This window comes from Lentinula edodes (genome assembly GCF_021015755.1).
Source record: "Lentinula edodes strain Le(Bin) 0899 ss11 chromosome Unknown C8R40scaffold_34, whole genome shotgun sequence".
Taxonomy (NCBI): domain Eukaryota; kingdom Fungi; phylum Basidiomycota; class Agaricomycetes; order Agaricales; family Omphalotaceae; genus Lentinula; species Lentinula edodes.
This window is the reverse complement of record NW_025764340.1, coordinates 443,947-456,118: the sequence shown is the minus strand read 5'-3', so window position 1 is coordinate 456,118 and position 12,172 is coordinate 443,947. Positions and strand designations below refer to the sequence as shown.

General features: G+C 45.8%; 5 protein-coding genes across 5 annotated transcripts; 3 read left to right on the top strand and 2 right to left on the bottom strand.

Moving 5' to 3' along the window:
- Positions 1-113: 113 nt before the first annotated feature.
- Positions 114-1,586, top strand: C8R40DRAFT_1053565 (NADP-dependent oxidoreductase domain-containing protein; the record flags this gene model as incomplete). The annotated part of the gene is made up of 10 exons (XM_046224859.1): positions 114-178; positions 232-295; positions 346-369; positions 427-439; positions 490-568; positions 615-715; positions 786-881; positions 940-1,144; positions 1,205-1,349; positions 1,404-1,586. The coding sequence occupies 10 exons, from the start codon at positions 114-116 to the stop codon at positions 1,584-1,586; spliced, it is 975 nt and encodes a 324-aa protein (XP_046083155.1).
- A 38-nt stretch (positions 1,587-1,624) lies between these two features.
- Positions 1,625-5,408, bottom strand: C8R40DRAFT_1267192 (organic solute transporter Ostalpha-domain-containing protein). Its single transcript, XM_046233957.1, has 13 exons — positions 5,114-5,408; positions 5,047-5,054; positions 4,900-4,989; positions 4,835-4,850; positions 4,710-4,777; positions 4,432-4,656; positions 4,311-4,375; positions 4,179-4,260; positions 3,996-4,122; positions 3,877-3,941; positions 3,748-3,815; positions 3,226-3,692; positions 1,625-3,177 (listed from the first exon to the last, which is right to left on the bottom strand). The coding sequence occupies exons 1-13, from the start codon at positions 5,199-5,201 to the stop codon at positions 2,009-2,011; spliced, it is 2,538 nt and encodes an 845-aa protein (XP_046083154.1). The 5' UTR covers positions 5,202-5,408; the 3' UTR covers positions 1,625-2,008.
- A 322-nt stretch (positions 5,409-5,730) lies between these two features.
- On the bottom strand, positions 5,731-6,734 carry C8R40DRAFT_1119774 (uncharacterized protein). The gene is made up of 5 exons (XM_046228736.1): positions 6,613-6,734; positions 6,207-6,550; positions 6,101-6,150; positions 5,962-6,035; positions 5,731-5,886 (listed from the first exon to the last, which is right to left on the bottom strand). Exons 1-4 carry the CDS (start codon positions 6,716-6,718, stop codon positions 6,020-6,022), a joined length of 516 nt encoding a protein of 171 aa, XP_046083153.1. The 5' UTR covers positions 6,719-6,734; the 3' UTR covers positions 5,731-5,886; positions 5,962-6,019.
- A 532-nt stretch (positions 6,735-7,266) lies between these two features.
- On the top strand, positions 7,267-10,159 carry C8R40DRAFT_1053410 (Lecithin:cholesterol acyltransferase-domain-containing protein; the record flags this gene model as incomplete). The annotated part of the gene is made up of 14 exons (XM_046224843.1): positions 7,267-7,473; positions 7,534-7,754; positions 7,807-7,953; positions 8,012-8,119; positions 8,282-8,336; positions 8,408-8,449; positions 8,596-8,679; positions 8,701-8,817; positions 8,871-9,146; positions 9,211-9,314; positions 9,373-9,433; positions 9,508-9,723; positions 9,788-9,916; positions 9,974-10,159. The coding sequence occupies 14 exons, from the start codon at positions 7,267-7,269 to the stop codon at positions 10,157-10,159; spliced, it is 1,953 nt and encodes a 650-aa protein (XP_046083152.1).
- Positions 10,160-10,711: 552 nt separating this feature from the next.
- C8R40DRAFT_1119765 (Chloroperoxidase) lies at positions 10,712-11,304 on the top strand. Its single transcript, XM_046228735.1, has one exon. It carries the CDS (start codon positions 10,825-10,827, stop codon positions 11,206-11,208), a length of 384 nt encoding a protein of 127 aa, XP_046083151.1. The 5' UTR covers positions 10,712-10,824; the 3' UTR covers positions 11,209-11,304.
- Positions 11,305-12,172: the final 868 nt, after the last annotated feature.

The window sequence follows — 12,172 nt, the reverse complement described above, 5'->3', positions numbered from 1 at the left end:
CTTACCCCGGCGGGGGCCCCAAACTTACCGGTCCCGGATAAATCTTGATAATCGATGAACACCTGTTTTTTCCTTTCTACTAGTTACTACATACAACTGTTATTGCTTTTATCATGACTGCGAATATCCCTTCTCTGACCTTAAATAACGGTACTCGGATGCCCTCTGTGGGACTAGGGTGAGCGACCCTCGGGTTCAAGTCTTTGCAATGTCGTTGACAGCGCCTCAAAGGTGTTGGATGGGAATCCCTGGAGAAGATGAACGAGTGTATTATATGTGCTTGAATGCTATCAAGGTGGGGGACGGTACTTGATTTTCAACGAATGGTCAAACAACTCAATTTAGACGGGCTATCGACATTTCGACACGGTATGGATCCTTGCAGTTGAGTCGCAATTAATCAGGATTAATTTGAATCCTGGATAGGCTGCAGGATATGGTAGTGAGATTCCTGTTCCGATGTAACAGTCAGCTCATCCTTCCTTACAGGTAACGAAAAGCAAGTCGGAAAAGCCATCCGGGACTCGGGAATTCCTAGAACTGAGATATTTCTCACTACAAAACTGCCGTAGGTTGGAATTTAATACAAAGGTTAAGATGCTCATTCAACTCAGGAATTCTGCCCATGGAAAGGTTCGCGAGGCGTTTGAAGAAAGTCTGAATAATTTGGATTGCGGATATATTGACCTTTATCTTATGCACTGGCCTCAAGCTGGTAAACCTGGTCAGGGAGTACAATCCTGTTTTGCAGATAAAATAGATCTAATCGTGTACTCACTCGTCAGACTCCGGGGAAATTTGGGGCAATAACACATACCGTCCTAATGAGAGTCCCACCTTTGTTGAAACGTGGAAGGACATGGAAAAACTCCTGGAGGGTGGTGAGTTCAATGGCCCAGTCCATAATCCTCGTCCTAATGCCCCCAATATTGAATGTAGGCAAAGTAAAAAGTATTGGGGTTTCGAACTTCTCGATCAAAACCCTCGATGTTCTCCTCCCACAATGCACGGTTGTTCCCGTCACGAACCAAGTCGAGATGCATCCCTGCTTACCCCAGCATGACCTTAAGCAGTATTGCGAGTCAAAGGGAATCATTTTAACTGCTTATTCGCCGCTAGGTCTGCAATACACTGGATCTCGAATGTCATTTTAATGATAATCTGTTTATACAGGTCAGCCCACCGGTACCGACCAGGCTATCAGTCTATTCAATATCGACACGATTAAATCTATTGCTAATAAGCTCAATGTTGACTCAGCACAAGTTCTCCTTAGTTGGGGTGTTCAAAGGAAGACCGCTGTCATACCCAAGACAGAAAACAAGGCGCGCATGGAAAGCAACATGACTGTAATGGATATTGACTGCATCAATATCTGCTGGCTAACTGACTGGTGGTTGCAGCTTCTTCGACTGTCTGATGAGGACATGAAAAACATAGATGAATTACACCTACAACCCAACATGCACCGAACTCTCACCTTCATTGGCTTCGGTGAACGCATCTTAGGTGAAGGGAACATATTCGGTTGGACTTATGAGGAGTTAGGATGGAATATGATCGATGGTTTCGTTGTCTCGAAGTAATCCTACGATATAGCCAAATAGAGCCAAATATTTGTGATCTTTAAATAAACTTAGATAACATTAAAAAGATTCCAGTTCAATCAAAGTGAGAACTTAGAAGGTGAAAACATCGGAGTGGTTGAGGCCATGAGATTGTCGTGAAAGTTCGTCAGATTAAATGTAGATGTCATTGTCATGATCAAGGACCTCGCTGTAGCTGAACCCTGGATTTGATCGTAGACCTACTCGAAGAATTACTCCTTCATGGGAGCATTGTTGAGAGCGAGCAGGAGGTTTATGTACTTGTTACCTGATTATTGTGTAGTCCGGGGCCACTCGACACGGCAGAGAGAAATCGCACCCAAACAGAGAATTGACTCGAAAAGGAAAAGGCAGGAGCACAAACTGCTCTACCAGAGGTTGACAGTTGGTACACAATGTTGCTAAGAGCCTAAGAATTGGTAGGATTGGGCAAACGAGGAGCCTGCCATGTGATCATCCGAATAGGCATTTGCGGAAGGTGTAGCCAAAGGACGGGGAATAGTGAAAACGGCAGGTAAGGAGTGATGCTTTGACCGTGGATGAAGTGACATCCCCGCGGATCGTCGCGTCTGTGCTTGCTTGTGACCAACTCGAGCAGAAGAACGGCGCAGACCAGGAGAAAATTCATTTGGTGGGTCGGGGTTAAGAGGAGGACGAGGGTGAGATGGTAGTCGAGCTAATCGCGTTGGACCATGATCCACATTATCAAGGAGTCGAAGCTCTGTATACATGTTGCCTTCAGAATTGGCTCCTCGCATCGGATTAATTACGTAGGCTGTCATTGCTTGAGGAATACTTGGAGGTAGAGAAGCCCGATTGTGGACTGGATTTCTTTCGCCGGCCACTCCAATGTCATGGCCACTCTCCCGGGACGGGAGTGCAGTCCTCGGGACAGCACGTACATATCCTGTCGAATGCGTGTTATCAGTGCCATGCACAGTCAAATTAGCATCTGAAGATTTCGAAGGAAAAACACGGCCTAGTAGGCTATCTGCCGAGGCATCGCCATGGGACATCATCATCGTCGGAGCCAACAACGCCTGAGGTGGAGGGCTGGCAGGTGGGGGACTGAATTGTGGAGGATAGTTTGCTGTAGGAGGTGAAAACATAATCTTCGGCTCTTGTCTCTGTACCGAATTTCGGTATTGAGACTGGCGCTTAGAAGATTTCTGGTACCCATTGAATGCTGAAAGCGGGGCTAACATGTCTTCGTCTCCATATGGCGTGACAGGAGAATACACTCCTCGCTCAGCTTTACTTTGCCTTGATGATAGTTTAGACCGGAAGAGACTCGGAGGTGGCGGATCGTCCATGTCGTATCGACTTTCGGTCGTTGCAACGTGATCTAGGGAAGCCTTTTGGGAGCGTAGTTTTGAGGGATCTCTTGACTTTGACTTCCTTTGACTGGCATGCCTCGAATGAACAACTGTGTGGTCCACGCCATCATCTTCAGTGCCAGATTGGGAAATGCGATTGTATATGGACTGCCACCACGATCTCCGGGGTTGGTGCGAGTGGCCAATATCCTCCACATCTGAAGGAGGCTTGGTATGACCTCCACCAGGATTTTCTGTACTTGTAATTAGAAAGAACCGGGAAAATAGTAAGTGGAACGTACGAGACCCGTAACCACGTCTCTCCAGCTCCCTCTCAATCTGTACTTCCAAATCGTCACTCTTCTCCCTATATATTCCGTACCCATAATCATTTCCGTGACCAAGCCACTGTCTTCCCCGAGTATCGTCGTAGTACTCTTTTTCCACACGAATAATAGGAAAACGCAAAGGGTCCACTTTCTCGTTTGGCTCTTTCATAACTGGCCCGGGCGGTCTGGTAAGTCCAAAAGCATTCTTGTAGTGGGCTACTCGTCGGGCATTGATGTCTGGTTTTGGGTCATGTCCACACATCTTCTCCCAGAGGTAGATACTCCCTATCCAGAGTTCTCGGAAAGTTTCGCGAAAATCCACAGCATGCCCGAGAGCACGCAAGCGGGACATGCGGTAAGCTGGTAGTTCCGTCAAATCAGACTCCCTGGGCCTGTACGTTTTATATGTGAATGCTTTGATGTGTAAGAAACCAAAAAGCCTGCACAGTAATGAGATTCGGTGCACAGAATTCATGTTTATCGATTGAGACGTACATCATTTCAAAAGTTTCCAAAAGAGCTCCAATACCAATGTTGATATCGTCTGCAGTCATATATGTCGTCTGTTTGATGTATCCATCGTATGAATATAGACTCGTATGGTTAAGGAGGAGGATTTCTTACGTCTTTGATTACACCGACCATGCTAAGGACGGAAAGAAAAGTTGCTTGCCAAAAAGTTAAAAATACTACAATCTCGTTAGCTCAGATGGTATCATACTATGCTCCGGAGCCGCACACACCGATGGACTTGACGGAAAACAACTTCAGCAAAGGTTTCTGAGGTGCAAGGATTTTTGATACCGGTACATAGAGTTGGATCAAGCAATACATTGCGACGGTAACCGAGATTGAGACGATGACGGTGATCTTGGGGAACGACACTTTGAGCAGTATTTATGAGATGAAGTTTACTTCGGACGTACATATGAATGGCCCCAACCAAGACCCCAAGAATCCTCACAATATAACCCTACATAGTTGAGGAGAACAGCTGCAAGTGTAGTGCTGAAAAATATCAGGTTGCATCCAGAAGGATGTTAAAAAGACTGACTGACGTAGGTCGAATAACACAATACTGCAGCACACCCCATTTCATCATTTGAAGAAATAGAAGCCCATCCTAACGAAACGTCGCAAGTCGGAGGGATGTTAGGTGGATCAAGAAAGGCGACGTACCGCTGGTTTCCACTTTACAAATCCGAGCGGAAAAACCCATCTACTTGGAGACTCTCCTTTTCTCAAAGCTTCACGATCGTACTCCCTAGACAAGCCGTTTTTGATAAATACAGACCTTTGCTCGTCGGGATCATGAGAAAGATAATTGAGCAGTAGATAAAAGAATGATGTCAAAACAGTAGATTCGTAACCGTCACGGACAAGGAGCAGAGGAGTGGAATGATTCTAAGCAAAGATCCAGTGAGTTCTGAGGGTCTGCGGTAGGCCAAGGTACACACCCAGAAAAGATATGAAGCCATGCTGATGGTAGCATAGATCGGGACCATGAAAAGGATGCGAACGATATCTGAACTGGAGTGTTAAGTAGAGCGCCAAATGGGCATAATGAATTGATGAAGCTCACAGCGCTGTTCACGTTTCTAAATAACATTGATTAGGCGCATATGAATGGTTAAACACAGTTCTTACATTCGTGTAGTACACCAAATGCTTGTTTATGAGCCAAGCAGATGTAATGATGGCTATTGTGGTAAAGAATCCAGCGACAATCCAACCAACCTGGAGCAAAAAAAGTATTAATCATCTGGATAGCATTAGTTCGCCTAGAGTGCTGACATGATGAGCTGGACAGAAAAGAAACGTTTGAAACAAGGCAATGATAATTTGAATGACGTCGGCGTACCTTGGAAAACCAAATTTCCATTCTGCAGCAACGACGGGGAATTAGGCTTGAGCTCCGCCCAGCATCTTCCATTCGTGATATTTGACATTGTGTTTAAGCAAGTTGAGCAGAAAATGAGCGAGAGTGCATGTGAAGCTTGATGAAGTAAATCGTGGAGGAATAAATAGTCGTGAATGTCGTTAATTAGGGAAAAGAGGAGCTTGAGCTTTCGTCCAGAATGACTTGAATGGCCAACGGTGAATAAGGATAGCACGGTGTTTGCGAAGAGGAACAGCAAGAGGTGACCGGTATCTAGCTAAGCGTGAGAGAATATCACATATAAGCGCCTATCTCTACGCCGCGGCTGTCGTTGTCAACGCCTTACTGAGTTAGAGTCTCACAACGAAGAAGAATTTGTATTCTTTCCCCTACATACTGAACTCGGGAGCGAGAGCCCCATGAGAGCATTGGAATCGTTTCCTCTGTGTCCTGATATGCAGGCACAAAAAATGCCTTCGATGTGACTTAGGCTTCGCTGCTCGTAGAAGGGTCAGGTAGCTAGAGTGGGTAGGGGGGATTGTCCTCTGTCAGTTATATCATTATCAATGTCCAAATAGTAATACGAAACTTCTACATACATGTACATACAACATTCATAGTCTCAACCCACTCGATACTTGTATGCATCCTCGTTAAAAATTCGCTCTAGCGCATCAACCTCCTTCTGGACCAGAACAAGATATGCTTCTGTTTGAGCAACTATTTGTTCCTGGTTGGGAACTCTGACATGGGGTCTATTGATGGTAGGATTTGAGTGAGGATATGAGAACTGAGAGACAAGAAACTGACTGGGCGGAATAGCCACTTGCCATGCATTCAGCAACAAAGTCAGCCCATTCTTTCCTCACCTCCCAAAGTTTGACTAGCTCATCGGGAGTCAAGTCTTGAAAGGAAGTACACAGATTAGTTATGCTAGATGCAAAATAGCTTCGAAACACTTCTATGAACTTTTGCTTAACGTCTACTGGAGATTTGGACGTCCATATGTAGTACAAGTGCTAAAAATTAGCACATGAGATTGAAAGATCTCAGTGGTTTCAACTTGGTACGTCACCAGATTGCAATACTGCTTGAGAATCTCAACGTATTTTGTTCGAGTTACTTCATGAGCGTCGGAGATGACCTGCAAGACTTTTCGATCGCTATCAGTTAGGCCGCTGGAATATTGTTTGTGGTAGTGGGGCCAGTATCCGTCGCACGCTAATGCGCGACCAGCTCGACCATTTGCCCTTGCACGCCATTTCTCGATGTTGCTCAATACTTCTAGGAGATCCGGGATATACGCGGAGAGGATATTAGGATATATCATGTTTCGCACGACCAGCATCATGAGCTCAGGTGGTGGTGGCTTCGCGGCAAGTTTCGATTCTTCAGAGGAAAGGCCTTCGGTGAGAGTTGCTGGAGCGAAATCAATCAAGTCTGTATTATGTGTACAAATGCCACGGAACAGCGAGGCTCACTATATATATTTCGAAAATCTTCTTGTATGTGTAGTTTGTCTGTAGAGGCACGAGTATTGGCTTGGTGGGCCTGGCGCCGCAGTTCTGCGCGATAGCTAGCCTCCATGTTGGTTGAGGTTAAGACGCGCTTATAGCTATTGCTCATCACCTGCTTTGATGAAATACGTCACGTGAAATACTCGTGGAAATTTCACATGCATGATGAAAAACTATAACACGCCACGATAAACGCCGGCCAGCTTCTGGGTACGATGTCTATGAGAAATAGGTTCAAGAAAACGATACAACTTCAAGATGAAGACGTGGATTCTGATTCAGGCCCCTCACAAACGGACTCACCCGCACCGGAGACCAGTGACCCAGTGAAACTCGAGCTATGGAACAAGAAACATTCACTGCAGACGGAGGTGAACAAACTGAAGCGGAAACATGTAAGTTCAGTTTTTCCGGCTGCCTGCTATACTGACTGGATATAGGAAAGCTCACTGTTTGCTACTCGCAAATTTCTCTTTCCTCTTGGTGTTTTATGTGCGTGCTTGACGATACTGATTTTGGACGACCCTGACATTTCATTCCTCAGTCGGAATCCTCCTTGCCTTCGCCTTCGTTCAACCATCTGACATCCAAGATATGCATGCTCAGCTCACGCTACTCATGGATCAGTACGACGTTACCCTTCCGCAGCTTCCTGATTTCGACTTTTCCCGGTTTGAAACTGAGTGGAATAAACTTCGAAGTAATATACCTGAACTGTGGAAGTTTAATCGAGACGGTAGAGAGTTCCAAGTGGGAGAGAGAATGAAGGCAAGAGGTTTATCGGCTGAGTACCCGGTTGTGTTGATCCCTGGAGTTATATCCACGGTACGTTGAGCGCCCCCACAGTTCCACCGATCCTCAGTCTTGTGATGTGTTTGGTTATAGGGTCTCGAATCGTGGTCTACTACTCCAGAATACCGGCCGTTCTTCCGCGAAAAACTTTGGGGGGGTCTCAATATGCTCTCGCAAGTCACATTCAATCGAGATAGGTGGATCGCGGCAATGATGCTTGATCCTGTTACTGGTCTTGACCCTCCCGACGCCAAGATACGTGCGGCGGAAGGAATAGACGCCGCCAGCAGTTTCATTCAAGGATATTGGATATGGTGAGTGTTTATTTGCTCTGGAATCAAATTCAGCTTAAACTTTGGCGCGTAGGTCCAAGATTGTCGAAAATCTGGCCGTTGTAAATTATGACACGAATAATCTTTATCTCGCCCCATACGATTGGCGGCTATCCTACTGGAATTTGGAGGAAAGAGACGGGTACTTTTCAAAATTGAAGACTACAATCGAAGGTTTCAAGTTAGTAATTCTGTTGTGATTTTTTGTTGGAAACCGCCCAAACCACATACGTCTATAGGAGACGACAAAAGAAAAAGACAGTGGTGGCTGCTCATTCAATGGGTGCAACCGTGTGTCCATCTTCCTTCAGAGCTAATAATGTGATACCCACCTTCAATCAATACCCGTTCACAGATATTTCTGGTACTAAACATTTTACTCGCATTCAATTGATTGTGAATGCCTAGCCTGATTCTTTGTGTTGTTTTTCTTTCCAGTATTTGTGAGTCTTATCATTAATACAACATTGATTAATTCATTCATTGACTCCTCTACTTTCTTACTCTAGCCTCAAATGGGTGGAATCACCAGAGCATGGCGGGGGCGGTCCTGACTGGGTTGAGGTGAGCGACTAATTTGATTCGGCAATTTTGATATCTTCCAGACGCCCAGTCACTGACCGGTGTAATCATAGAATCATATAGAAGCGTATATATCCATCGCTGGAACACATATGGTAAGTCATTGCGGATTTCCATTCTTTGTTGAATTTCTATCACAAAAGTTCGTGATCGCTGACCTTTGTTTTTTCGTTGTATCTAGGGTGTCGTACGTTTGTCTGGCTTGTATACAGTGTATCTACTGACGTACATGCCGATGTAGGCCAAAGCTATGGCAGCGTTCCTTTCTGGAGAAATGAAGGACACAGTACAAATGAATCCTGCAGGATCTTACGGCAAGTCATCGGTACGATCTTTTGACGGGTAGGTCGCTTACTGTTTAGTAGTCCTAGAACGTTTCTTCTCTCGTGCTGAAAGACGCAAGTTGTTTCTGAGCTGGGCCGGAAGTGCGAGCATGTGGATCAAGGCATGTTTCATTTCACCTGTTCTGCACTTCCGACCTACACCATGTCATGTCACGCTCACGCTCACATGCAGGGTGGGGATACAATATGGGGCAATTCGACCTTTGCCCCAGATGATCCTAGCGAGGATTCTAATGTGCTCGATGCAAACGACGTAAGAGGGCGGCGTAGCGGTCACACTCATGGCGAACTTATCTCATTCAGACGTATCCCTGCATCAGTACCTATTCCAGAAGAAGGCGAGACGGAGACACGCCTGATGGAAGAGGATAATGGGGTTGGGGTGAAGAACATGACTTCAGAGATGGCAGGGGATTGGATATTGGAGCATACGCCCTCGAGTTTTCAGGTGTGTTTGATGCTGTTCGATGCCAATTGCTATCTCGATTCTGATGCACTAGGCATGATTGCAGAAAATGATGGCAACAAATTATTCCTTTGGAATCGAAAGAAATGAAGACGCCTTGAATCGCAATGACCGAGATCACACAAAATGGACTAATCCACTCGAGGTCAAGTGCGCGCTCCCCATAGTTTTCGCTCAGCATTGAACTAGTTTTGACTCTCGGAAACAGATTACCCAATGCCCCGTCGATGAAGATGTTCTGTGTTTACGGACATGGGAAGGAGACCGAGGTAAGGCCATCAACCTGAATAATATTTTCCATCATATATCTGTGTATCATGCTCACGACGTTTTTGTGCTACAGCGCTCATATTGGTACACTCGCGGTGATTTTGAACATGACGAATCTGCTGCCGATGGAATATCACCTCTCTGTATAGATCCAGATACAGGATCTAATCAAACTAGTCCCTGTGCTGGGTCGACTCCTCGTAATCCGTTGGATATGCCTTTGCTGAGAAAGAGCTGGATTGATGCAGATTACACGGATGAAACTGTGAACCCCAAAGTATGCATAATCGTGTTGGTTCTGGATACCCCAATACACAACTGTTATGTCTCATCGTAGAACGTGTCTGTTACAGGTTCGTAATGGCGTCAAAATGGGCGAAGGTGATGGGACAGTCAGCCTGATCAGTCTTGGCGCTATGTGTGTGGAAGGGTGGAAGAGGCGCAGATGGAATCCTGCGGGCATCAATGTAACTGTCGTTGAAGTAAATATCACTTTCTGTCACTGTGTCCTGTTTTCGTCTTTCTAATTTACTTCCTAGCTTTCCCATCGTCCAGTCCCATCTATGCCCCGAGGCGGTGCTAACACTTCCGACCATGTTGACATTCTCGGTTCTACAACCTTGAACGAGATCATTGTGAAGGTAGCTACAGGTGCGGGCAATGAGATAGAGGAAGCGTTTGTTTCAAATATCAGGACTTATGCTCAGCGGATCCAATGGGATTGAATTGATTATTGCTGAGTGCTTTTAGAAAGCCATGCAGCTGTGATCTTCACTAGGTAAAATGATCTCATCTCAGGCGTTGTGAAATCCGGTACGATTTGATAGTCTGGTCTTTGTAAAATGTTCGTCCTGAAACAGTTATAGCCAAGGTCATATACAGTCGTGCATATGGGTTCCGAATGGACACTGCATCGCTTTGATCTCACAATTGATCGGCAAATACGAGTTGCAATTTTTTAGGATTGATGAATTGATCGAGAAAGGAATTATATCTTTTGAGTCAGGGAATCTATGTATACCAAGTTTCCAACGATACATGATATTCCATCTATACGCACAGCCATTTTAACATTGGCTTCGACAGTTTTCAGTCCCTGCATTGCAATCTTCGGTCAGAACGATGCGATGCGATTAGAACTTTCTTTCCCTGCTACTTACGGTTCAGTTATAAGTAAAATGCATCGTGGAGGTAGGAAATCATCAATTCCCGTTCTTTTACAGCTGGTCAGCGACTGCTTAATTCTTTCAATATGCTCCCCTTCTTTTTCGATATGCAGGCATTCTTTAAATTTGCGACAGTAACTCTCTTATCCTCATGGATAGTATTATTACTCCCTAGTCGAAATCGACTCAATAACCAATCGGAACACCCCGAGGGGCGTCCGTGGATGTCCTCCCATGGTCAGCATGCGTTCATAGCACCTGGACAGGGAGACGTAAGGTCACCTTGTCCGGCCCTAAACACACTTGCAAATCATGGATATATGTATGTCTTTTCTTTTCACGTTTCGTGCCATCTTCACCCTAACTCTATCAACAGTAATCGCTCAGGGAAAGGCATCTCTGCTTCATCCCTGATTGATTCGCTCACGTCTATATATCACCTTTCTTTACCACTCGCCACTACACTTGTCGCTGGCGGATTTCTATCATGCTCCAGTGGCGACATTGGCGAAGGAATTTCACTCCACGCACTGGCTGCACATAACAAGATTGAGCATGATGCATCGCTAGTACATGATGACGCCCTTCCAGGAGCGAAGTTTGTGTAACAGTAGAGTGACGAGGTCACAGTATTGCCACACGGATTGGTGTAGGTGCTCGATAGAACCGTTGTAAACTGGGGAGTTATGATTCTGGAGAACCTATCGTACTGAGTACATCGAAACCCCTTATATACGTAGAAATAGAGGATAACTAAAAGGGGTAATTATTGTAAGGCATAGGACATGGATAGTAAGCATGTTTAAGTAAGAGGCATACTAGTTAGGACAAGTAACGAGTAACGTTCCGTTACATACGCCCTCCAAAGATCCTCCCAGGATCTTTCCTTTAATTCATCGCAACATCGCCCTCGTTCGCGTTCTTAACCGAACTGGAGGGACCCGGTAGACTATCAGCCTCAATGGGAGGGGCTTCGAAGAGAATATCGAAATTAACCGGAGTAGGCGCGGTAAGCGGCGCGCTGTTTTCGTATGGGATGGATAATGACTTGAAAAAGTCATCTGTAATAGCCAAGGTCATATCCGAAGAGCTCGCCTGAGGAGCGGACACAATCTGCGGACCAGAATGCAGAGTACCTGCCTGGGAAGCGGGATCGAGGTTAGAGGTGTCGGATTGGGTGGTGGTAACCTGGGGGAGATTTGCTGCGGGGGTATGTGAGCGAGAGGATGAGGTGGACGAAGAAGAAGGGCTAGGTGCATTCAAGTTCGGCTTCCACGTCCCATTCTTCCTTCTGACATGTGCCGGGTTAAAGGGTTTTCCTTTCCGTCCATTCGCTTTCTCGGTGTGATAACTACTGGGGGCATCCGACATCGGGCGCATGGCCCGCTCACGAAGCAGCTCAGCATACAGAACTTGATCTCTTTGGGCAAGGTTGGCAAGACCCAAGGCCTCGACGACGGCATTGGGTGCATCGGCACCACTCGTAATGTGGTGGAACATCCTCCTGTCGATAATAGGACCAGCAACAGTAATTATACCAGATGCTGGGTTGAATTCGGCCATCTTCTGGGG

Coding starts and splice junctions, on each gene's coding strand:
- C8R40DRAFT_1267192 (XM_046233957.1), bottom strand. CDS start 5,201: ATGTCAAATATCACGAATGGAAGATGCTGGGCGGAGCTCAAGCCTAAT. Junction 4,123..4,178: donor TTGGTTGGGGCCATTCATAT/GTACGTCCGAAG, acceptor TCGTTCCCCAAG/ATCACCGTCATCGTCTCAAT. Junction 3,693..3,747: donor TTGGAAACTTTTGAAATGAT/GTACGTCTCAAT, acceptor ATTACTGTGCAG/GCTTTTTGGTTTCTTACACA.
- C8R40DRAFT_1119774 (XM_046228736.1), bottom strand. CDS start 6,718: ATGGAGGCTAGCTATCGCGCAGAACTGCGGCGCCAGGCCCACCAAGCC. Junction 6,551..6,612: donor AGATTTTCGAAATATATATA/GTGAGCCTCGCT, acceptor ATTTCGCTCCAG/CAACTCTCACCGAAGGCCTT. Junction 6,151..6,206: donor TCAAGCAGTATTGCAATCTG/GTGACGTACCAA, acceptor GCTAATTTTTAG/CACTTGTACTACATATGGAC.
- C8R40DRAFT_1119765 (XM_046228735.1), top strand. CDS start 10,825: ATGTCCTCCCATGGTCAGCATGCGTTCATAGCACCTGGACAGGGAGAC.